Source organism: Orcinus orca, chromosome 14 (genome assembly GCF_937001465.1).
Source record: "Orcinus orca chromosome 14, mOrcOrc1.1, whole genome shotgun sequence".
Lineage (NCBI taxonomy): Eukaryota > Metazoa > Chordata > Mammalia > Artiodactyla > Delphinidae > Orcinus > Orcinus orca.
The window spans coordinates 90338042-90362566 of record NC_064572.1 but is presented as its reverse complement, the minus strand read 5'-3'; the positions used below and the strand labels follow the sequence as shown (position 1 = coordinate 90362566).

Below are 24525 nucleotides of genomic sequence, written 5' to 3'. Positions count from 1 at the left end.
GGCCGGGGTAGGCGGGCCACGTGCTGGGGGCACAGGGCCCTGCAGTGACCGGAGCCCGGGGCACGATGAGGACAGAGCAACCCATGCTGCAGCTCCGAGGCATAAGGACGACTCTGGACAAAGGACACTTTTACACAGTTTATGTTCTTCCAACCGCATCAGCAGCAGCATCCCACCCCTCCCTTCTCCAGGAAGACTTCGCGCTCAGCTCAAGTTCGGCCCTGGCCGGACTCCAGCGACTTGGGAAAGGAGGGAGCTGACCCCAGTGACATTAACATCCCAAATCCCAAGCCCGACTGAACCTTGTCCATCAAAGGAAAGGGTGGGGCCAGCCTCCCCGGGACCCGGGAACTGGGGGAGCAGAGCCGAGCTCAGAGCCGGGCTCAGGCCGCTGTGCCTGCGAATCCCACAGAGCGATGAGCCGGTCAGCCTCCCTCCAGCCGGACAGCAGAGCTCCGTGCGTGGTGGAGTAAAACGTCCGGTGTGTGGCTTCCCCTGCAAACAGGACCTGGAGCTGCAAAGAAGGGCGGGCTTAGGGTGGGTGCCAGGGGTCGGCCACAAGCCTCACACGCTCCTCCCCAAACACAGAGCGAAAAACCAAAAAGACAGACATCAGCAGGAAAAAGAAAAGAGAATTCAAGGGCCAACTCAGAAGCCCACCATCCAACCAGAAATCCAGAGAAAGAGAAAGGAAAGAACCACGGTGAGGTAATTCAAGAGCATCCCAGACGAGTGAGTATGTGCCAGAGGGCAGCGCCGCTGGGCTCGGAGCGAGCGTGAGTGTGGGGCTTCCTGCTCATTCAAGCTTCCTCAGAGATTTGAAAACCAGGTGACAGGGAAGAAAGGCATCGGAACGGCCTCAGGCTTCCAGCAGCAACGCTGGAGAACGTCTTCAAAACCCTAAGGGACATGGCTCTCCAAGCAGCATTTACACCCAACGTGGGGCTTTACACGGCTGTGAATCCTCGGACACTCCTCCCACAGAAAGTGCGGTCTGTGTCCGGCCCCTTGAATCTGGGCGGGTTCCTGACCACTTTGTCCAGCAGGTGTGGCAGGAGTGGTGCTTCCTGACTTCCCAGCTCCGTCACTGGAGCGATGCAGCTGCCCCTCCCCATAAGCCCTGCGCTGGAGCCCCAGGCGGCCACAGGGCAGCGTGACGGCCACCACTCTGTGAGGAAGCCACATGGAGAGGCCTGGGGCAGGTGCTCCAGCCAGCGTCCCAGCCATGCTCAGGACAGACATGAGAGAGGCAGCCTCAGATGACCCCAGCCCCAGCCCTGAGTCACCCCAAGCCCGTCATCTTCCCAGCTGAGACCCCAGATGTCGTGGGGCAGAAACAACCGTCCCACGGTGCCCATCTACAGAATCCATCGGCCCAGAGAAGTGGTTGTTTCCACTGCTGGAAAAGAAACAAAGGCACCCTTGCCAGCTCAGGTGTGGAGAGTGCCCACGGCAAACAGGATGTGTCAACAGTGAGTAGCAGTCTTAGCAAAATTACTGCGGCACACCTTGGAGGGTGGGGAGAGGTCTGAGGGCTGGGTGGGCAGATGAGTGCAAGAAAGCTAAAACTTCATGTGCCGTGGTGAGAATTCAATCAGTAATTCTTAAAGCTGAAAAATCAAAGAGCACTTAGAGGGACTTCCCTGGCGGTCCAGCGGTTAAGACTCCGCGCTTCCAGTGCAGAGGGCGCGGGTTCGATCCCTGGTCGGGGAACTAGGATCCCACGTGCCTCGAGGCGCAGCCAAAAAAGAAAAAGGCTTAGAAAACTGAACACAGAATGTTGGATGATGTGGAGCAACTATTGTGAATTTTTAAGTGTGATAACAGTGCTGTGTCCTTGATCTTTTAGAGACGCACACTGAAATATCTGCAAATAAAATGACATCACCTGTGGGACATGCCTAGTAAAGGTATGGGGGAGGCCAGGGCAGTGAGACACCAGGAACAGACAGCTGTGAAGCTGGAGACAGGAACCCAAAGGTTCTGCCAACCTTTGTAACATTTAAAGTTTTACGCAGTTAGATGTTTTGTAAAAAGTGGTAGCACTATAATGGAAAAGAACCTGAGAAAAAATATGTGTGTGTGTGTGTATCTGACTCACTCTGCTGTACACCTGAAACTAACACAACAATGTAAATCAACTATACTTCGATTTTATAAAATGGCTTTAAAACAGTGGTAGCACAAGCCTGTTACTTAGAGCAGAATCAGCCTGAAGAACAGTCTGGGAAGGGGCAACGGCATGCCCCCCAGCAGAGTGCTGTATTTTGTTTATTTCATTTTGTTAGCCAGCACCATAGAATCCTCTGACGCTTTAAGCCACATGTATGTATAATTCTGATAAAAATAACACATTGTAAAATTACTGTTAGTTTCAAAAAGAAAATGGACTCTGAGTCTCGGGGCCCCAGCCCCCCACTTGATCGCACCCAGCATCCCTGGCCTTCGTGGGACCTATCCCGGGCCCTGGGCCTTCAGCGGGACCCCAGTGCCCTCGCCAGGCAGCTGCGTCCTACCTGGGCACCCCTGCCGTCCGCAGGGAGAGGCTGGGCTAGCAGGTCCAGGTCGTCCCCGGAGCTGCCCACGGCCACATAGCTGTAGGAGCCCCGGGTGTATGGGGCACTGTGCCAGCGGGACCTCAGCACACTCCTGGGCGCGGGGAGCCGGGGATTCCCTAGACCAAGAGACACTCGCATTAACAAGGAGCCTCTGGGACTTCCCTGGTGGCGCAGTGGTTAAGAATCCGCCTGCCAATGCAGGGGACATGGGTTCGAGCCCTGGTCCGGGAAGATCCCACATGCCGCGAGCAACTAAGCCCGTGCGCCACAACTACTGAGCCTGCGCTCTAGAAGAGCCCGTGCTCCTCATCAAGAGAAGCCACCGCAATGAGAAGCCCACGCACCGCAATGAAGAGTGGCCCCCGCTCGCCGCAACTAGAGAGAGCCCACGCAGCATCGAAGACCCAACGCAGCCGAAAGTAAATTAATTAATTAATTAAAAAAACAACAACAGCAGCAACACCAAGGAGCCTCTCACCTTAAGGACTCTTAGCAGCTAAAAGCGAGAGATACTGCCCGGGAGAAAACCAAGGCCCAGAGGGTGTTAGTAAGGGGCTCCCCGCATGAGGCCCTAGAAGCAGAGCCCCCGACAGGCACCGCCGCCTTTCCCAAGCCTCAGCGTCTTGTCTGTGAAGCTCTGATTAGGGACAACTGTGTTCATCTTGGTGGCAAATTTTAGAAAAGAGAAGTGGGAAGTGTCCCTCAGAGACAAGAACTCTTAGTGATGCACTAATGGGAAGGACAGTCCCCAGACACTCAGGGGTGAACCCAGTTCCTGTCTGGTGAGAGGTCTGGTTCCTGTCAGAGACCAGCCACCAGGGCAGGAGGCGGCATGGCCCCTGCAGTCGGTACCTGTCACCCTGCGGAGCACCTGTGTCAGAGACAGGAGCACGTCCTCGTCCGATAGCGTTTCCATGAACTCAGACTCGAGCCCTGCGATGAAGCCGCAGAGCACCTGGCTGGCCCTGCTGGAGAGAAGCAGCGCTGGGACCAGACCCGCAACACCCAGACGGCCTCCACCAGGGCCAGTGGCTCCGCCAGTGTGGCCGTGAACTCCCAGGGCCCCTCGACATGGGGTCTGCAAGGTCAGAACTCTCGGGGCACTAAGACGATTCCTTCTGTCTCCACAACTGAGCGCCGGTGGGGACGGCCACCCCCAGCACCTTCGGGGACTCAACAGAACCTATGAACAGAGCCGGTGGCTTCCCTGCCACCCACACGCACTGGGAAACGCCCCACCACTGCAGTGTCCCGTGAGGCAGCGAGTCACTAACTGTATCAAGTCCCGACCCTCGGGTGCGTGTCTTCCTAATACCCCACGTGACGGGCCGGAGGGGACGGGGCACACCATGCGGACCCTGGCTCGGCTGCCAGGGGCATTCGGGCCTGGGTATCTGGCAGACACTTTCTTGTAAATGAGCAAAGTGTGTCTCTTACAAGGAAAACAACTGCAAGTATTTATTACACGTTCCAGGTCCCAAGAGATGCTGACAAGCAGCACACAGTGGGTCTCCATCTGTCCCTGCACAGGGTGGGCCCAGGGTGTCTGTCTCACCACTCAAGGTGCCCTTGGGATCCCTACCCATTCCAACTCTCCAGAAACACCTCACAGAGAATCGACACAGCGCTGGACCCCACGCAGAGCTCACACCAGGTTTCCTTGGAGAAACCTGGGAAGAGCACGTACCCGAAGGAAGGCAGGACCCAAAAGCCAACAAGCTTCTTGAACCAGGCATCCTGCAACTTGGGGGCGGCGTCCTCCAGGGCCGACGTGTCCCTCCACACCACCTGGATGTGCTGGCAGTCTGGCTGCCAGAAAGACTCCTCAAACTCCAGGAAGATTTTATTGTTGGTCCCAAAGCCTATTTTCCTGATCGCTTCCGCCTTCTCGGTGGGCAGCGGTGGCTCAAAGAAGGTGTCCAGACGTTCTTTAAGAAAACCTGGAATTCATAAGTAGACTCGGTTTACACCACGTCAATCGCTTAAACCAGAACTGATAGCCACAGGAAGGCACCCTGACCCCGTCACAGGAGTCAGAGAAAGAGGTGTCTGGGACCCACGCAGGCTGGCCATCGGGAATCCTGGCCAGCACCTCAGCGGAGGGACACAACAGGCCCCCTGAACACCTGGCCAGGCAGGAACAGGTCGCATGGCCCCCGGACTCCTCTGTGGGGACAGTTCTCCCCCCTGAGCCTTCTGCCTCTCAGTCTGCCCAGGGTTAGCTTGGAGGGGCAGCGAGACATACCGGCTTTACCCAGAAGCCACCTGAAAATTAAGCAGGTTCAGCCCAAAGTCAAACCGCGAGGAGATGAAACATTCGCAGCACAAGCCAACCTCGCAGGTCTGCAAGAAAAGGACGAACAACCCCACAGGAAACAAGGCACCAGCCGTGAGCATCCACAGAGGGGACTGTCCCTCCACGGCCGCCCTCTCAGTGCAGAGCTTCAACTCAGTAGTTCCTGCTACTGGAATTGATCCTACACATATGCGCCCACAAGTGTTTTTAAACACACACGTGTACAACACTGTGTGCAACAGAACAAGTGAAAACCATCTAAATTTGCATCGGTATCAAGTAACGACGCCTACATACAAGAAAACACAGTGTGGCTGTGAAGAACAAACGGGACAGGCGCCTGGCCCTGTGAGCAGTGACCACGCAGCCGCAGCGACGCGCCTACTGACTGCAGCAGCTTCAGACCGCGCACCACAATTGTGCATGAACAAGGCCGTCCACGTAAGAGAAAACACACCACGCTAGACCTGTCTGTGCTGATTCGGAAACGAAGGAGCAGCAGAACACTGTGCTAACACGCGTGGTGTGATTCCACCGTGGGAAAAAGGAGCCGGGCACTGAGCAGGCTTATCCACACCCAACTCTCTGCGAGGGGACAGGCGGGACCTGTGGGAGGTGGGCAGAGACTCTTGCCCTTCATCTTCCACCCACTCTGGCACCTGCTAGCTTTGTGAACTTGGGCAATTAAGTGACTTATCTCTGTTCGCATTTGTCAAATGGGGATGGGGCAGATGTGTCCCCGGCTGCCTCAGGAGTAAATGAGATGAGCAGGCACAGACTTGCTTTCAACCATCTCCACCTTTTACCCAACTGCCCGCTCCTACTCCAAGACTTGCGTGTGAAGCATCAGATCTGGAAGCAAATAGGATTATACACACGACTCCTTCCTCGATTACCACCGGGACCTAAACTTGAGACCTGGCTTTCACGCCCTCTCCACCGCTAAGGAAGCAGTTTGGTGAACCTCCCAACCTTTCCATAAATTACCTCCAAAAGGAGTAAGACACTTGCTGCCCTGCATTTTCTCTTCCTGTGAAACTTTATTCCAAAGCACTCGACTGCTACAAAGCACAACCAAGTAACTCTGTCCTAAACTCAGAAAGAAAACGCAGGCTTAGCAGCCAACAAACGCTCCAGAGCCAATGAGGCTGAAGAAAGCCAGAGGCCAGGGGCCCCTGGGGTGGGAACTGGAGCGCCTTTACCTAACGGCACGGTGACGACCACGTGATGCGCTGGGAAGCAGCCTCCATCCTCACATTCCACCAGCACCGGAAACGTCTCCCCAGGAGCAGAAGCTTCCTCGAAGCACCCATCCCAGTGAATGGTCTTCACTGGCTTGTTAAAAACCATCACGTCCTTGGGCAGGGAGGCCATGATGCGGTCTGTGAGTCCTTGGTAGCCTCTGGGAGAGACAGAGGTGTCCCGTGGTTCGACCAGGCCCTGGAGGTGAGTCTCTGAAACAAGCCCTCCAAGCTCACACCAGATCAAGGAGCTGCAAGGGGCTGTGGTCTTGGCCTGGGGGCCTGGCTCAGCCAGGGAGGAGAGCAGGGAGGGAGGGGGTCTCATGGGAGGGTTAAATGAGCAAAGGGATGCGAAGGTAACCTGTGGAGAGCAGGTCCCTCCTCACCAAGCCCAGGGCTCTTGTTCTGGGCATCTGCCTGGTCACAGCGCCCTCCCTGTGCAGGGCAGTCCTGGAGGGTCTTGTGAGTGCCCCATGGGGGAACAGCCACATCGACACAGAGGAGGGCCTGTCTGCCCATCTCTGAGGTCGAAGCCCCCGCACAGTGCTTACAAGCAGGCGGCCTCCTAAATGTGGGAGGAGTTTTTGCGGTACGCGGGCCTCTCACTGTCGCGGCCTCTCCTGCTGCGGAGCACAGGCTCCGGACGCGCAGGCCCAGCGGCCATGGCTCACGGGCCCAGCCGCTCCGCGGCATGTGGGATCTTCCCGGACCGGGGCACGAACCCGTGTCCCCTGCATCGGCAGGTGGACTCTCAACCACTGTGCCACCAGGGAAGCCCTTAATCACTTGTTTTTGAGAACAATTCTTTTGTTTTTCATAAGTGAGCAAAACTAGGGAAGTAAATGACCAATCTCCCTAAAACAGGGAAGACAAACAGCCCCATGTCTCTCCCACCCATCCCCTGCCTGCCAAAGCTTGGCCTGAGGTACGGGTAGGGACCCCTGGGGTGCATGGGGGGTACTTGGGGTGCATGGGGGGACCCCTGGGAGGCACGGAGGGGTCTGGGTACACGGAGGAATGTCTGGGTGGGTGGGGCACGCACATACCCAGGAAAGGTGCAGTCCAACCCTGGCAGCACAGTGTACTCCCCGAAAGGTGCGAGGGCCACCAGGTCCATGCTGTGGGTACCGCTCACACAGCACTCCACGTTGAACAAGTTGTTCAGGATGGCCAGCTTGAGCCTCTTGGTCTCCTCCTCCTCTGTCCAGCTGGCCATGTGCTGGCGGATCTCCTTCTTGAGGTACTCCCCGACACTGGGGGCGGGGGTCTCAGCCGCATGCAGGAACTCCCTGGTCTGGTCTATGAGACTGTAGAACAGTCTGGCCATCTCGGCCACCAGCTCAGGGCTCACACTTCCCCCGGAGCTGGCATAGGACACAGAGGGCAGGCCCACGTGACCCCCGGTCTCGATCAGCTGGTTCTCCTCCGACAATGCCTTCTCCCCCAGAAGCCCGTACTTGGCAGCCAGCTGGAAGACGGGGTTGCCCTGCGAGGGCCCATGGATCCAGTGAGCGCCCACCTCCACCACACCACCTGGGAGGGAGCAGGAGAGGCGACTGTGAGGCTCCCTCACCTGAGCCCTTCTTCTGTACACGGAGCCCTTCCCTTCCCAAATATGCTCTGAAAATCAGCCGGAGGCCCGCACGGTCCCTGAGGACCACAGACTCTCCCGGCAGGGCCCATCAGACCTAGTTTAAGAGGAACACCCGAGAGGGGCGACCTGGAGGCTGGAGGGGGAGCTACCTGCGGGGCCAGAACCGGGGGCAACTGTGCATTGCCACGGGTTCCCCATGCACGGCAGGGGCCGGCCCTGCTCATGCGGGCAGCTGAGTTTCGGGGACCAGTGAACTTCGGTTTATTAACTGAAGCAGTGCGAGGATTCACTCAAGGGGCCAGATAAGGGTTCCGGGTCGCTTAACCCCGGACGGAGGCCGAGCCAGGAGTCGGCAGAGCTCTGGCGGCACGGATTGGGCTCTGGGAAGGGGGTCCGGGAAGGAGTTCCGGGAAGGAGTTCCGGGAGGGCTGTTACCGAAGCTGCGCTCCGAGCGGATGCGGCCACCGGCGCGGGCCGTGGCCTCCAGAACCCGCAGGTGCGGAAAGGCCGGGTGGCAGCAGAGCCTCTGCGCCGCGCCCAGCCCCGCGATGCCACCGCCCACCACCAGCACCCGCGGGCCGCGGCCAGAGGCCTCCGCCTGACGGTCACTCGACTGCATCGCGCCGTCCCGGGCAGTTCCCGCGCGTCCCCGCCGCTCGGAGGCTCGGAGAGCCGGGAAGAGACGCGAAGTTGGCCCCGGACGCGGGGCGGGGCCGGAGTTTGAAGGGGGCTCGGGGCGCGGGGCGGGGCAGAAGGCGGGGCCAGAGGTGGACAGGGGCTCAGGGCGCGGGGCGGGGACACGGGGCGGGGCCGGGCACTTGGGGCGGGGCCGGAAGTGGATGGGGGCGCGGGGTGGGGCCAGAAGAGGAAGGGGGCCCGGGGCGGGGCGGAAGGCGGGACTGGAGGTGGAGCAAGGGGCGTGGGGCAAGGCTGTCCCCCCGCGTCGGCCCCCCTTGGCTCCGCGCGCCCCTCTGGTTTGGGCCTGGGGCAGCCCCTATGGGTCTGGCCCACGCCCTAGGATGGTAGCGGAAGGCCGCCGGGGAGGGCGAGGGCGAGTGCAGAAGGGTCCGTGAGTATTCCCCGGTACCGGCCGGTGTGGGCAAGCGTCCCCACCGAGGGAGAATCGGGGCGGCCGGCTGGCCAGTCGGGTTGTGTCCCCTTCCTAAGAAGACGTGGGGACGGCGACCAGAAGGCGGAGGAGGAGCCTCCTAGCTTCAGACGCGGAGGCGAGCGCCGTCACCTCCCGACCCGGTGGAGCGCGTGGACGGTGGGTGCTGAGATGTCAGGGCGGGACGGGGAGAAAGCCTCCAGGCGACGACACTTTTGTGTGTTGTGTGTGTGTATATACACAGTCACAACTCTACAAACACAGGATGCAGCACACATAAAGTACAAAGTTCAAGATAAACGGTAAATGGAGAAACAAGTCTTACGTCCCCCCTCCCCCTCCGGCCCCAGGAGAGGAAGACATATTCAAGCCTGCGGCATTTCTGGAGAATTCCTCTAGTTCCCGCAGGTCTCCCCTACTGCCTTGCAGGGATTAGAAAGCTCCTGCCTTCTGCTAAAAGGGTCCTCAGGCTTCCCTGTAAACCCAGTTAGGGCACATCATTCCTTCTCAGCCACACTTGGGTACCGCTGCTCCAAACCACGGCGCACCCGTGCCTCCGTGGACTTTCCGTGGCCACCTGTTCCCTGTGGGGTGAGGGTAGTCAGGGAGAGGAGCTAGCTCCCAGGCTGGGTAGGTAGTCTTTCTGTTTGGGGTGTTCCTCCTTCTCCAGGAGGAGCCCTTCTCGCTCCCTGTGTTGCCCTCCTCAGCCATATATTCTTGTTCTTGGATTCACTTTCCTGTTTTGGTGAAGCTGAAAAGAGGTGTCTGGGAGATCATTTTTTTAAAGATATTGCAAAGCTGAAAATGTCTTCATTTTGCCCTCATACTTCATTTGTAGTTTGCCTGGACATAGAATTCTAGGTCAGAATCTCCTTCCTTCAAACTCTGAAGGCATTGCTCCCTTTCTCTTCCCTCCTAGGAGTGTTGTGAAGAAGTCCACAGCTATTCTAATTTCTAATCCTTTACAAGCAGTGGGGACATTTTCCTCCCTGGAAGTTTTTAAGATCTTCTCCTGAAGTTTCACAACGTGGTGCTTCCCTGTCCCTCGGTTGTTACTGTGTTGGGCACTCAAGGGCCCTCAGTCTGGAAACTCCCATCCTTCAATCCTGGCAAATGATGTCACTGATTATTTCACTAATCAGTTGTTTCTACTGATGACTCATCCCTAAGCAAACTCTTGAGGCTTTACTCTTACCTCTTCCTAAAGTCCTTAATTCAGGCTGTCAGACTTTGAGCCTGGCCCTTGAATGCTCACGTATGTTCTCTCCTGTTTCCCACCTTTACATTTCTGCTCTCCTTTTGTTAGGTAGTTAGTCAGACATTAGCAGCAAGGAGGTGACAGTGGCGAGAAAGACGAGAAGAAGCAATCGAGTCACACCCAACCATCTGGGGACTCTCCCCTGACCCCACCCAGAACAGTTGAAACTATGGTCATATTGTGGGCAGCTTATCCTGTTAAAGAGGGGCACAGTAACACAAGGGAACTTCCCTGGGCTGCGCATGCCCAGACCAGACAGGTGTATAACCTATAGTAAACCCAAACTCATTATACCATCATTATAATAAAATCCATGTATGGTTTTGCCCCCCGCCCCCGTGGGCGTTTCTTAGCGATTGAGAGAATGCGCAGCAGTAAACTTGTTACATAGCTTGGGACTGTCGATCAAATAATGATCCCCTGTCACTCGCCCCCGCCTCCCTGCAAAATGCTCCTTAAAAGCACCCTTAAGCCTGGGGGCTTCCCTGGTGGCGCAGTGGTTGAGAGTCCGCCTGCCGATGCTGGGGACACGGGTTCGTGGGTTCGTGCCCCGGTCCGCGAAGATTCCACATGTCGCTGAGTGGCTGGGCCCGTGAGCCATGGCCGCTGAGCCTGCGCGTCTGGAGTCTGTGCTCTGCAACGGGAGATGCCGCGACAGTGAGAGGCCCGCTACAGCATAAATAAATAAATAATAAATAAATAAATATCACCCTTAAGGCTGTACGGGAATGCTGCTTTCAATTCACAGAAACAGCCCACTCTCTCTCTCTCTCTCTCTCTCTCTCTGAGTGTACCTTTGCTTTGATAAACTTTGCTTTGGTCTTGCTTCACTTCGCTGAAACAGCCCGCTTTCTCTCTCCCTCTCTCTCTCCCCCTCTCTGGGAGTGTACCTATGCTTAAATAGACTTAGCTTTATGCTTAAGCTTAAAGCGGTAGTTTGCTATTCTTTGCTTACTATCGCGGAACCAAGATTGCTGGTCCGGGTCTTCCGTTGACCTCCTTGGTTAGAGCTATTTTGTTATAACGCACGTCAACCCGGTGACACTTTCTGTGTGATTTCTTCCATTGAGGCTTTCGTTTTCCAGGAGCCCTTTCTTCTCGTACAAATGCTTCTTTTTAGAAAGGGGAGGGTGTCTTCTTGCTTCATCTTCCAGGGAGATTGTCCTCGCTGGTCTGGAGGCGTGAAGTGCTAGGCTTCTGCTCTGTTGCTGTGCTCTGGGTTCTTCTTCCTGTTTCTTTTGGCTCTGTCTTCCAGGAAGAAGCTCTCTGAGATGTCAGGTTATGTTTGTCTGTCTGCTGGTGATGAGGAATGGTAGACCAGATGGCTGTTTGTGAGTGGGGCTCATCAAATTTGAGCTTGATTCTGGGTAGGCTATTATTTGGGGAACCTCCATCCATATCCCTAGGTCTTTCCTCTTGGGTTGGTCATGCTCCCTGGGAAGAGTCTTCCAGTCTCCTGCGTGGAGCATATAGACCTGGCTGCCAATACTTTGGGAGCCAAAGAGTGGACAGGAGTGGGGAGGGTCAGCTTACTGGATGCAGTAGACCCACCTCCAACTGTGCCTGCTGTCCCCTTCCTGGAATCCCTGTTTGCAGAGAATAGCCTCCCAGGATGCTGCCAGTCACCCAGTGCCACTTCCTGGAATGTGAAAAGGGGTTTAGGAATCTAACTGCTTCTTAAGCAATAAGACAGTACCTATGCAAATAATCAAGCTGTGAAGACTCACCCTGAGTAACGGACAGAATCCCAGCCCTCATGGAGCTCAGTGAGTGGAGACAGAAAATAGTCGCATAAATATGTGGTCGTTTCTCCAATGAAATGTGCATGCAAGGGATGCCTGCCCTTTCAAAGAAAGGCTTGGGGAGAGCTGTTGCCGTGGACCCGAATTAGTCCCTGAAAACTCTCCCATTTTGTGCCCAGACTGCAGGCTGACCGGCTGCTGATCCTGAGCAGTTTCGGTGGCTGGTCTTACAGGCCGCCAAGCAGGTCAAGGTGCCCGCGGCATGACTGCTAGCAATGGCCCGCTACCCGGGGGCCGGCAGCAGCGGAGGGTGGCTTGCGTGCTGCTTGCTGGGCCCGTGGCCCTGGGCTCTTCACTCTCCACTCCCCACCCCTGCACCCCCCAACCCGCGGAGCACCCCCTGCCCTTCCCCCGTCTCTAAGTCCTGCCTCCCCAAGCTCCTACCCCACCGCGGCCCGCGAGAGATGGCTGGTGACCCCCCCCCACCCCGCCCCGCGCGCTTCACGCTGGTCGCGGTCCCCCCACCCCCCGCAGGGAAAGAGCCAGGATGAAGCGCCCCGCTCGCAGCGGAAGAGGACGCCAGGCGTGCCCGTCCCGGGCGGGGGCTCACCTCGTCCGGTCCCCGCAGGGCAGGAGAGGCACGAAGCCCGGCAGGGAGCCCAAGTCGCGCCTTCGGCGATGGCAGTGACCACTGGACCCAGAGGCGGCGCGGGGTCAGCAGCGCCAACTCCTAGCTAAAGCGCTGGGCCTGGGACCAGCCATAACGCTGAGCCAGACACTGGCCTTGTCACTCAGCCTGACATCCCGCAACTAATGAAGAAACCCCAGGCAACCTGGCTACTCTAATGAAACAGCCCATCTGCGTGCAGCCACCCTGACCCTGGTGTCCCTGTTTGCAGGGGGAAATTTTACCCCCCATTCTGCCACCTGAAGCAAAGTCCCCAGCTCAGTGTAGCTCCCTCCTGTGAGGTTCCCCCAAGGGTCAGCTAAGCTGAAGCCCAGCGGGGTCACTGGGCTGCTGCCAACGTCCCAGTGGTCTGGTCTACCCTGGGGACGCTTCAGCCTGCAGACCTTGGGTCCCAGCTCCACAGACAAATACACCACTGGTCTCTGGGTCCCTCACAGGTATGCCCACAGTGAGGTCCCTGGTGTAACCCCTGAAATCAAGCTACTGGTGCAGCCTCGTGGGGCTGTGAGAAGCATGTCTGTGTGCTCATCTTGCAGTGCAAGAGGCCTCCTTGCTGGGCCTGGGCCACTCCGGGCACACTGGGGCCTCTCTCTGGGCTGCCAGCGGGGCCCAATGGCTGCCGCCACATTCTCAGGTTGCAGCCCCACTGTCCTCGTCCCATCAGCTGACTCTGTCACCTTTGAAACTACCCTGTGTCCTGTGTTTGGCTTTCCCATCCCTTCACAGTTGCCACTGGCCATGCAGCAAGGGCCCTAGTCAAGGCCCTAGTCAAGGGCGAACAGGGGCTACTCTTCGTTGTGGTGTGCAGGTTTCTTATTGCAGTGGCTTATCTCGTTGAGGAGCACCGGCCCTAGGCGCGTGGGCTTCAGTAGTTGTGGCACAACTTCCCAGACCAGGGCTCGAACCCGTGTCCCCTGCATCGGCAGGCGGATTCTTAACCACCACGCCACCAGGGAAGCCCAGGCAGGTACCTCCTGACTGTCAGTTACAGACCTAAGGAGAAGGATCACCAACAGGAGATTCACTGCATCTCACAGGAAAGTGATGGCGCAGCTGCCAGGCCAACGAGAAGCTGTCAGCACCCTGAGCTCTCCTTTTCCTCCAACTGACTTTTCTTCAAAACAACCCCTCCCAACTTCCTCCTTTTTCTCTATAAAATAGAGAAAACTGGTAAAATAACTGGCTGTTTTATTTCTTAGGTTAGCAAGTTGAAAGTATTCTTTATATATTCGAGACACAAGACCCTTATCAGATCTATGACTTGCAAGATTTTTTCTCATTCTGTGGGGTGGCTTTTCACTTTCTTCATTGTATCCTCTGAAACACAAAAGTTTTTAATTTGAGTGAAGTCCAATTTATATATTTTTTTCTTTTGTCACTTGTGCTTTTGTCCCTAAATTACTTCATGAAGGATAGCAGCCACCTGACCTCAACACCAGCCCTGGGGGGGTTAGGAAAAAAACTTCCTTTACTTTTGAGCCATTTCCCTTTGGGTACCTGTCACAGTACTGCAGCCCATACTAAGACAGAGGCTCCTTTGGTAAAGAGTTTTGGTAATGTTTCTCTTTGCATGAAAATGTCTTTAGTCTATCCTCAGCCCTGAAATAAAGTTTTGCTGAGTATTCAATTCTGATTTGGATTTTATTATTTACCTGAAAATATCCGTTTTGCTCTTCATTTGTAGATGACCTTTTTCTTTCTTTCTTTCTTTTTTTTTTTTTTTTTTGGCCTCCCCACGCAGCTTGTGGGATCTTAGTTCCCTGATCAAGGATGGAACCCGGGCCCCAGCAGTGAAAGCATCCTAACCACTGGACCGCCAGGGGATTCCCACGTACTTGATCTTTTTATCTCCACCCTTGAATTTGCAGAACTTGGGCACGAATACAAACGGAGGCCAATAATATGTGTCTAAACATTTGAAATTTATAAATCAAAGTAATTTAATGATTTCATTGTTAAAGTTTAATTACATCTTATTTTATACAAATAAAACTATTCACAATCTAGTGTTCAATAGATACCAAGTTACCAATGTAAAGAGTGTTATGCTGCACTCCTGTTATATCTAGACCTATAAATACATACATTTCAGAGTGATATGAATTGTTTAATGTTGCAAAATGTTCCTCAGCCACCTCGTGCAGCTGCTATGAATAATACTGCACACACTTCATGAGCACCTGCACCACGAAATGGGACAGGAAGAGAACTAAGAAGGTGGATGTTTGCCACAGTGCTTGGCAATGAAAAACTCAGTTACATGATGCCTCTAAAAGGAAGCATTTTGTTAATAATTTATCTTTTCCTTGTCTAAGCACTTACTTCTGCCTCTCAACTCCTTCCCACACTGCTTAGCAGTATTATCTCTGATTTCTCCGTGCTATTGAAACCAAGTCCCCCTAAAACCGAGTTCCCTTACTGAGTTCATGATTCGTCTCTCCACCCAAAACTTTATTCCCTTTCTTGTTCCCTCTGACCTCAATCCTGTGCTAACTGAGCACTAATCAACCAGAGTCAGGTGACTAAGATGGCTGCTGTTGATAACATCGCTAATGTACTGAAATTGCCATTGTAGACACCATCGTTAATACACACTCAGGTTGTTTCTCCAGGGCAAGATGAGCTCACAGACCCCCCAGCCATGGACCGCCTGGCCTGAGAATGTAAACCAGAGACAGCCTGACTCCTGAAACTAGATTCACAAATGTCACAGAAATGTCACAAAACGATGATGAATCCCAGCCTCTTTCTTTGTTCCCCTTTTTAAAAAATCCCCTCAAAGATCAGGTTGGTCGGAGGCTTATCTGAGCTGGTCTGAGTGGATCTGAGGCTTGTCTCCCACTCCTTTGCTTGATGTCCTATAAACGCCCGCTGTCAGAGTCTGGCTTTCTGCGCTGGTTACAACTGCACGTTGCCCTGAGGGCTGACTTCAGGTCACAAGTGTATCCGCCCAGCTCTAGCGAGCTCCAGTCTACCCGTCCTCAGCAAGTTTGGCTTTCCATGCCCCACAGCCACTGCCTCCAGCTGCGAATCCGGGACCCAGCTGTGGCTCGAGGCGCAGTCACCCGGGTGTGGGGACGACACGCTGGCCCCGCACCCAGACACACGCCGTTTCCCGGAAACGGCGGGAAGGGCCAAAGGCTAAGGGCACTGCCGGGGCCTGAAGAACAGAGACGGCGCAGGCCGGCGGACAGTTCCGCCAGGAGCCCGGCGGGCCAGCACCGCGGGCCTGCGCACTCGAGAGGCCTCCCGGCGGTCCCTCTCGACCACGAGGGCGTCCCGGCCGGCCCCGAGCGGTCACACCCCGAGCTCGGGCTGCGGCGCGCGGTCCACGCGTCTTTCCACCCCCACGGCTCGGCCAGCCCGGAGGGTTTGCTCTCAGGTCTTCAGGGCTACTTCCTACGGCTTGGGGTCCGCCAAAGGCGGCGCGGATCAGGGTACCCACCTGAACCTGAACCTCCAGCCCTCGTCCCCGCCCCGGCCCCTCCTCCTGGACACCGGTGCCCCTCCCCCCGCCCCCTGACCCCTGTCCCCGAACACTGACCTTCACTCCTAAACCTCAGGCCCGTCGCCCCGGCCACTTCCGCCGCCCGGCTTATCTCGCGAGACCTGCCAGATCTCGCGATGCTGGCCCGTGGGCGGGGCGGACCCTGACTGGTGCGGCCGGGGGGCGGCTCCGGGGGGCGGTGGCTCCGCGGGGCGGGCGGCCGTAGCGACCTATCGTCACGCAAGAGCCATGGCTGCCCTGCGCGCCCTGCAGCCTAGCGTCCGCGTCCTGCTGTGCACTTGGCCCGGCTGCCCCGCGCCGCGCTCCTTCGCCTCCAGTGAGTGCGGGGCCGAGGGGGGCGGGCCCGCGGTGGGGGTCCTCCGGGCCCTCATCCCAGGGCCGGACCCCTCCCAGCACCTGCTGCCTGAGCTCGCGGAGCCCTGGGGTCACTAGCGTCTCAACTCCGAGGACTCGGGACGGAGTGCCAAGACCTCTGGCCATTTCAGCGTTCGGTGTGAAAGTCCTCAGACTTTAAGAGAACGTGCGGTTAGCGCCTCTGCAATTGGAAAGGGTCGCACGTGCTGTCCTGCAGTGCCTCCTGCCCAGGCCTCCCCATGTCCACGGCTTCTCCCCGGGTGTGTCTTTCCGGTTCTGCCCCACCCCAGCCAGCCGGGCGCCCCTCCTCCTCTCTCCTGAGCGCACTCGCCACCCCCCCACCCCTCATTTAGCAGGAACTCTTGGCCATGTCGATGTCGCTGGGAAAGAATCTCTGCGGCCTCTGCCTTCACCTGTGTGTCCACTTGACCTAGCTACCAGGTCGTGTGGGTTTTACCTGAGTTCTCTTTGACCACCCGCTTCTACATCCTGGCCTGTACCCAGCCATCATTCCTGGTCTTGTATGTGACAGGCATGCTGCCTTTACACGTGTGATTTCAGTCACGTCCCCACAAGCGCATGGGATAGGTACCGCGATCCCTGATTCCCCATTCAAGGAAGCCACCACGTTGGTTAACCTTCTTCTCCAGGTCATTGCTGGCCCCAGCTCTGAGCGGGCCGCCCCCGCCCAGACCCTGGCAGTTGCCCTTTGCCTGAGTACCTCCCACCAGGCTGTCCACCCAGCAGGGCTGGAACTCTGTTCTGTTTGCAGCTTAACTGCCCTCACCTAGTTGGCATTTGTTTAAAGAAGGCGTTTCCTCATTCCTTGTTTCTACAGGATCCCAGGCTGTCTCTAGTGCGCATCCTGGGAAGCGCTGACCAAGGCATTCAGGAGAAGGAAGGCTGCTCTTCATTGCTGGGTTTTTTTTTAACTTAAGGAAGTGTTCCAATATCTGTGAAAGCAGAGAGCACTGTAAAAGCCACCCATGCAGCTACAAGCTGCATGATGCAGCCACCAGGGACTGAGCAGGGGCCCTCAGGGGTCCTGTCAGGGTCACTCTGTCCACTGACGGGTGCATCCCCCCAGTTTGGTGCCTCCGTGAGTGGACATCCCCTTTTCCCCTCTCCCCCCAGGCGCAGCCTCTGAATACATCATCACAGCCAAGAAGGGGAAGAACAGCAACGTGGGGTTGGTCCAGCTGAACCGCCCCAAGGCACTCAATGCGCTCTGCGATGGCCTGATCATGGAGCTCAACCAGGCACTGCAGGCCTTCGAGGAGGACCCGGCTGTGGGGGCCATCGTCCTCACGGGCGGGGAGAAGGCGTTTGCAGGTGAGGCGGGCAGTGTGGTGGCAGGCTGCCCAGGTGTGCGGTCGCACCCATGGCATGAGGCAGGCAGCCTTACACCTCCGTGAATGCATCAGGAAGGTTCTGCGACTCAGGGGTTTACTTACGTAAAGGGGACCAAACCCCAGGCTGCTTGGAGGGGCCCATCTGACGTTTAACATTGAATGTGCCCCGCCAGCAAAACCAGTCTGTTCAGGGGCAGTCACGTCTCGGGTGCGGGTGACTAGTGAGTGAGCCCTGCCTCTTCTGAGTCCCCCTCCGCTCTGTTTCCTGTCCACATCCGTCTGCATCACCTCCATCAGCTCGTATCACAGCGTATTGCACTGTACCCCCAGCCCAGCTGTGTGTCCACGTGGCCATCCCCTGCAACCCTTGGTGCCTGCGGGCGGGGCACACTCAGTAGCTACCTGTTGCTGTGGGGTCTCTGCTCTGGTAACTGGGACCTCATTTCCACCACAGCTGGAGCCGACATCAAGGAAATGCAGAATCTAACGTTCCAGGACTGCTACTCCAGCAAGTTCTTGAGCCACTGGGACCGACTCTCTCGGGTCAAGAAGCCGGTCATAGCTGCTGTCAATGGCTACGCCGTGAGTGCCCGCCCGTGCCACCTCCTTGCACTCAGAACACCTGAAGGAATTGTACTTGTGTGTGTGCAGTAGAACGGATTTTTATCTGGGGGAGACCTGAGTCTCGTTCCTAGGCTCGCAGGCCTTTTCTGACTAGTGACGCTGAAGAGCCAAGAGCTGTAAAGGGAGGAGGTGTTTCAGCATCTGCCGTGTTAGTGGGGATTCAGCTGTTGGGCTTCAGATTCCTTTGTTAGTAAAGTCCCCCCAGTCCTGAGGCTCCCCGGGAGTGCTTTTCCCCCACGGCAAGGTTAAGGGCACACGTGTTGGCTCTCTGTGCAGTTTTGATGGCTTCCCAACCTGCACTGCCCTGTAAACTAACCTCTTTCACCACTGTTGAAAGCTCTGCCTCCCCTGTTTGGTCCATCGGGGTCTCCTATAGGCGCCTGGACAGCTCAGAGGCTCTGGGACTGGTTGTGGCCTGTAGAGAAGCCAGGAGGGCGTTTGAACTCACGATTCCTTAGTAAAGCTCCCTTGGGGTCAGCGGGTCAGCGGGCAGAGGTTATAGCCATCGGTTCTCCCCTTCCTGGCTGCCTTCGAGCCCCCCCGGCAGAGAGTGGAGTTGCCACGAGAGACACTGTAGGACCTGCAAAGCCGCAAGCATTTGCTGTCTGGCCCTTTACAGAAAGTTTGCTGGCATCCACTGTATAGGTAATTTGTGGGAACAGTTAACTAACTTTGCATCTCTGTGTTAATCTTTGCTGTACCCTAGACTGTGTTTCACTTTAATAGAAAATTCAAATAAGCAGTGATTTTTGACCGGGTTCCTCCGTGGAACCTCGTGCTGTTTTGCAGCTTGGTGGTGGCTGTGAACTTGCTATGATGTGTGACATCATTTATGCTGGAGAGAAAGCCCAGTTTGGGCAGCCAGAGATCCTAATAGGAACCATCCCAGGTAAAGACTGATGGTAGCTTTGGTATCGGTTCTTCAAGTCATCGTCCACAATCTGCCCGCATCTTGGGGGCATTTGGGCTGTTCCAGTGTCAGACAAAAGCACGTGGGGCTGTCGTGTGAGCCTGGACGGTGGCTGCCTGTCTGCACACTAAGGTCACGTGGGCACAGCAGCGCTGAGAGTGGCTTGGGGGCCTCGGAGCTGTGCCGGCTCCTCTGGAGTGGCTGGGTCCCTTGTCCGACACGAATAGGAAAGGCTGGCCGCATGGTGGATTCTAACCGCAGAGTCTTGCTTATGAGCCATCTGCGCTGGATCTTTATTGGTCAGCAGCTCAGAGAAGAGAACACGCTGACCACGGGCCAACACTGAGAGCTCACGTTTCAGTGGCCAGAGCGAGTCCCATAGCCTCACCCAGGTTCAGAGCAGGGAATCAGATCCCCCATGGGCAGGGCGACAGGAACAGTGGGCCAACAGTGACACCTCTGCCCCTCGGTCCACCTGACGAGGACTTCGGGCTGTGTCCCCACGGGGTCTCTGCCTTGGGTGTAGAGCCTGGAGCCCAGAGCCTCTCCCGAGCCAGCTGGGCTGGGCAGGGAGCAGCCGTGGGGTCAGGAGAGCGTGTCTGAGGTCAGCTGAGGGTGACCACCAGGGTCTTCCCATCCCAGTGCCTGAGGTCTCCACTGCATTGAGGCAGTGTCCAAGTCTGCTGGACTGTGGGTGCCCCCCTCAGGTGGCTCCTTGGCTCGGTCTGGCAGCCCTGGGGTTCACCACGGGCGGATGACCGGGCAGACCACTCTCTTTCCAGCTAGAGGCCGTGGAGTGAGCAGGAGGGGGTGGGGAGCAGGGCCGGGGAGGCGGGAACCCGGAAGAGAGGAGCGTCGTCCCACACCTGGAGCAGAGCAAGCCGTGCTCGAAGGCTGCCCCCCAGCTGCCCCCTGGGTTGGGTTGAGTCAGGGTCTGGGGCCCTGGGCCGCGAGCTCCTTGTGTCTGTCCGTAGTCTGACTTCTGCATGAGAGGTACTGGTGCAGGGGACCCAGGGCACCAGGCAAGGGGTCCCGAGTGTGGAAAGGAGCCTCCCCCGGCTTCCCCACCTGCTGGACGCCTGGGTTCTGCCCACCCACCCCACCCAAGGGGCCCATTTTCAGCCCTGGGGCACTTGGGGACAGCACGTCTGTGCATCCTGGCTGCAGAGCCATCCGTGCCCAGCAGCCCTCTGCCCTGCAGGTGCAGGGGGCACCCAGAGACTGACCCGTGCCGTCGGAAAGTCACTGGCCATGGAGATGGTCCTCACTGGTGACCGGATCTCAGCCCAGGATGCCAAGCAAGCAGGTACGGGCCACAGCCTCCCGTGGAGCTGCCCCCTCAGGAAGCTGAGTGGAGGGGGGAGGGCTGCGTCCAGGGCCTCCCACCGGTGATGAGCACAGAGCTTTCCCGTGTCCTGGGAGCCCAGGAGACTCACTGCCTTTGTTTTTTTATTTGAAATACCACATGCTCAAAGGAGTGACTGAGACATGCATGCAGGTTAAAGAGCAATAGTGAAACCGCCCCGCTTCCCAGAGCCAAGGTCAGCAACAGGGTCTCCAAGACCCTCCGCAGGCATGCCCTCTCCTGGACCCTCAGTGACCTGTGACTGTAAGAGCCCAGTGACCGCAGCAGCCAAGGGTGGCGGCCCTACCAGGGGACACCGTGGACCCTTTCCTGTGTCCCCACTGCCTTGTCGGCACCCAGAGGCCTGTGCTGTGGCTTAGAGAACGAGAACCAGCTGCTGCCACGTGTTGTTTACCTTTTTGTGTTTTAGGTCTTGTAAGCAAAATTTTTCCTGTTGAGACACTGGTGGAAGAAGCCATAAAGTGTGCAGAAAAGATTGCCAGCAACTCTAAAATTGTAGCAGCGATGGCCAAAGAGTCAGTGAACGCAGGTAGGGAGGAGAGCGGAGCTGCGAGCCTTGACAGCGCGGGGTCAGAGTTATGCATCTTAACCGGTCTCGACAAAAATTGTTAGGATTCTTGGTATTTCGATTTTGGTTCTTCGTAGAGTTCTGGTTTCTAGTTGCTCGCTCACAAATTCTGTTGAAATGGCCTGAGCTCACCTTGGAAGCAGGACCCGAGAACAGGGCCAGCCTGGGGGACAGGCGGCAGGGGGCTGGCGTGCAGGGGAAGCCCGGGAAGGGTCACCTGGGGAACCTGGGAGGAAGAGGCTCCTCTCGGCCAGCAGCTCCGCCCATCTGTCGGGGATGAGCTGGGGGCAGAGAGCATGCTCCCGGCTGTCGCTGTGGACTGGGCGTCCTCCCTCTGCCGGCGGGGCAGCTCTGACCGCCCCTCCTCAGAATCGCTAGAGTGTTAACATGACGATTTGTTCTCAGCGTTGGAGTGAGGCTGTCCCTTTGCTCCGTGTCGCCTTTCAAGAGGACGGTGAGCTGGGACAGCCGTGTGTGCCTGCGGCGAGCCGCTCTGCCCCCCGTCTCTGCTCACCGGCCTCCCAGGCCCCCGGCCTCGGCCAAAGCGTTCACACAGGCACTAGCGTGTGGAGCGTGCAGCAGGGGAGGGGACGTGCCGCCAGGCCCAAGGCACCTGTCACCTTGGCTGGGCGCTGGCCGCAGGGACCCAGCTACAGGTGCCGCCAAGGAAACGCTTCCGTGAGCCTCGCACCTGCATCACCTCCACTGCAAAGATGGCCCGGGACTCACTCTGTTCTGCACAGAGTTCTGTTTTCTGGGTGTTGTCCTTAATTATTTGTCGTGGTTTTTGAGTTCAGTGTCATGGGCTTCCTCAGCCCTCTCGTGACTGGACAGAGTTTGCCGTCCCACCTTCCATCCAGGTCCCCGTGCAGGACACTGGGAGGCCGGGAGCAGTATTCACTGGGCATCTCGGCTGGGGTGGTGCATTTGAGCAGCGAGGCTGTACTTTAAACGTCATCGGTGAAGTCAAAGTCCACATCAGTCCCCGAGGGTGTGTCCTGCCTCCACGAAAATGTTCTGCGTTCCCACATCTGGCATCTCAGCTCCTAACTTCAGGGTTTTCTTTTTCAGCTTTTGAAATGACATTAACAGAGGGCATTAAGTTGGAGAAGAAACTCTTCTATTCAACTTTTGCTACCGTAAGTAAGCCTCATTCACGTGGAGAATCACACACGGTCCAGCCATAGACGTTCCTGGCATTTCCTTATAGGTTTTATCACTAAATACCATTTCTCTTTGGTCAGAACTCTTAGCTTCCCCTGTAACTGGATCACATGTGTTCTATCACTGAGCATTGATTTTTTTTCAAATAAGTACAGTGTGTGGAAGTTCAAAAGTACAGAAACTTACACAGGGTTATTTCCTATTACAAAAGATCTTACAAATTGCACCCTTAAACAGCAACTCCTGTATTTAAAATGCAATCCATTTACTCATAATTTTCCTAGATTGTTCCAGTTACCTGGAATGGGGCTCGAATATATTATACTGTCGTAATCTGAAGCCTTGGAGCATTATTTTCTAGGATATCTGCCAGTAACTCAAAGGAAATCATTCTCTTAATAGTCATTAAAACTGATCTTTTATTATCAGAAAGTCATATCTAGGTGTTTTATAAAAGATTAAAAATGGCTTTAGCTCTTGAGGAAGTGCAGGTGCGTGTGTGCACATGTGTGTGGCTGCATGCGTGTGTGCGTATGTGCACACAGAGGAAGGTACGCAGAGGCAGAGCTTGGACTCCCGTGTCCTGCTTCCTGGCCCTCAGGACACCACCTGGCCTAGGGCGCGGCTAAATCCAGGTCATGATTTGGTGAATGACCCAAGTACGTGCATCTGAGGTTCTCTGTAGATGGGAGTTTGTTCGACTCATAGGTTAGTGGTTCCTGAATGACCATCACAAAGGCGGGGCGGGGGTGTTTAATGGAAAAATACCCATTCCCAAGCCGCCCCTGGGAACTGGGATCATTCACAGTTTTCGAGGTGATCCCGCTGCAGAACCCGGTGAGAGGACGGCCAAGGGCAGGGAGCAGCCCTGACACAGGCAGAGCCTGGCGCCTGGACCCCACGCAGAGTGACCATCCATCTCTGCCCTTCCCCTTCTCTCACCAGGAAGACCGGAAGGAAGGGATGTCCGCGTTTGTGGAGAAGAGAAAGGCCAGCTTCAAGGACCAGTAGGAGCTGGCTGCCTGTGCCTCAGCTCCTCAAGTTAAAGAGGAAAAACGGCCTGTCAGCTTCAGAACAAATAAATCCTCTTTCAAACGCAGTGTCAGTGACACACAGCTTCTCTCCAGCTGTGAGGGGCCCTGGGGGGCTGTGTGGGCTCTCGCCCCCCCGAGCAGCAGGGGGCCTTCACCCGGCTCTCGTGAGGACCCCCAGCTTGGTCGCGGTGTCGTTTGCAGCCGGTGGACGTGGCCGCTCAGAGGGATGGCCTCGCTGCTGAGCCTTTAAAGAGACGTGCTCTTGACTAAATGACAAACTTCAGGTCACATTATGCCTTTCTTTTAGTTATCGCTAGATTTGAATGTTCTGTCACTGTTTAAAACTTGTCATTCTCAGTAACAACATTCAAACAGAACAAGGCTCTTAAAGTAAGGCACCCACGTCCCACTCCGAGGGTAACCACTGTTCACACGTTCGTGCCTTTCCAGGTGTCTTTCTGTGCCCACATGCATGAACACATGCTCCGGTGTGAAATTCCGTTTTCTTTGAACAGAAATGGTTCTCCACGTACACGTTTCTGCAAGGTGCACTGATCACCGTCTGCTTCTAGCACACAAATGCACCCTATCCTTCTGTTTGACTAGCATTTGTTTTCATTTTTCCCATTTTTAAATGTACATTTTCGCAGCATTCAGTGTATTCACAGTGTTCTTCATCTCCAGACTGTTTCATCACCCCAGACAGAAACCTCACCCCTTCAACACTAACTCCCTACTCCAGCCCCCGGCCCTGGGGCCCTCTGTTCCACTTTCTTTCTGTCACTGGACTTAATATAATATTTCCAAGGTCCGTCAGGTTGTAGCACTAACAGTTTCATTTCGTGTCATGGCTGAATACTATTCCTACTAGCACTCCTTTCAGTGGCCCTGAAATATTTCATGATGTGTGTATGTCGTGATCTGCGTGTTCACATGGTGTTGGATGTTTAGACCGTGTCCAGCTTCTTATTTCAGAGCCGCCGTGGCGACGGTGCAGCGAACATTCCCTGCACAAATCCTTGCATTTCAGCTCGAGTGCGTCTGGAAGGGAAGGGCGGCACTGTGGGGCTGGGCTGCTGGGGGCCGAGGCTCCCAGATTGGTGTGAGGACTGCTTGTGTCGGAATCCCTGGGGCGTTGGTTTAAAATGCGTGCTCCCAGA

The 24525-nt window shown here is 56.2% G+C and overlaps 2 protein-coding genes across 14 annotated transcripts; one reads left to right on the top strand and one right to left on the bottom strand.

Annotated features, from left to right (window-relative positions):
- Nucleotides 1-123: 123 nt before the first annotated feature.
- On the bottom strand, nt 124-16125 carry PAOX (polyamine oxidase). Of its 13 annotated transcripts, none has more exons than XM_049696913.1 (10): nt 16030-16125; nt 11011-11694; nt 8777-10724; nt 8125-8352; nt 7142-7628; nt 6057-6256; nt 4246-4498; nt 3411-3526; nt 2517-2674; nt 124-514 (listed from the first exon to the last, which is right to left on the bottom strand). In XM_049696913.1, exons 4-10 carry the CDS (start codon nt 8306-8308, stop codon nt 311-313), a joined length of 1602 nt encoding a protein of 533 aa, XP_049552870.1. In that variant the 5' UTR covers nt 8309-8352; nt 8777-10724; nt 11011-11694; nt 16030-16125; the 3' UTR covers nt 124-310. The 13 variants fall into 13 exon arrangements, with proteins under 13 accessions (XP_049552870.1, XP_033276512.2, XP_049552867.1 ...); XM_033420621.2 differs by having other exon boundaries at nt 8803-10724; XM_049696910.1 differs by having other exon boundaries at nt 8125-10724.
- An 18-nt stretch (nt 16126-16143) lies between these two features.
- ECHS1 (enoyl-CoA hydratase, short chain 1) lies at nt 16144-23429 on the top strand. Its single transcript, XM_004265692.3, has 8 exons — nt 16144-16309; nt 17482-17679; nt 18154-18281; nt 19113-19212; nt 20435-20539; nt 21009-21128; nt 22239-22306; nt 23277-23429. Exons 1-8 carry the CDS (start codon nt 16222-16224, stop codon nt 23340-23342), a joined length of 873 nt encoding a protein of 290 aa, XP_004265740.1. The 5' UTR covers nt 16144-16221; the 3' UTR covers nt 23343-23429.
- The last annotated feature ends 1096 nt before the right edge of the window (nt 23430-24525 follow it).

Bases quoted from the DNA above. Each gene is read 5' to 3' on its own strand.
- PAOX (XM_049696910.1), bottom strand. From the start codon at position 8,308: ATGCAGTCGAGTGACCGTCAGGCGGAGGCCTCTGGCCGCGGCCCGCGG. The intron at 6,257-7,141 runs GTATGTGCGTGC...TGTCTCTCCCAG, and splicing joins TTGGACTGCACCTTTCCTGG to AGGCTACCAAGGACTCACAG. The intron at 3,527-4,245 runs GTACGTGCTCTT...GCTTCTCTCCAG, and splicing joins TGGGTCCTGCCTTCCTTCGG to CAGGGCCAGCCAGGTGCTCT.
- ECHS1 (XM_004265692.3), top strand. From the start codon at position 16,222: ATGGCTGCCCTGCGCGCCCTGCAGCCTAGCGTCCGCGTCCTGCTGTGC. The intron at 16,310-17,481 runs GTGAGTGCGGGG...CTCTCCCCCCAG, and splicing joins GCCGCGCTCCTTCGCCTCCA to GCGCAGCCTCTGAATACATC. The intron at 18,282-19,112 runs GTGAGTGCCCGC...GCTGTTTTGCAG, and splicing joins CTGCTGTCAATGGCTACGCC to CTTGGTGGTGGCTGTGAACT.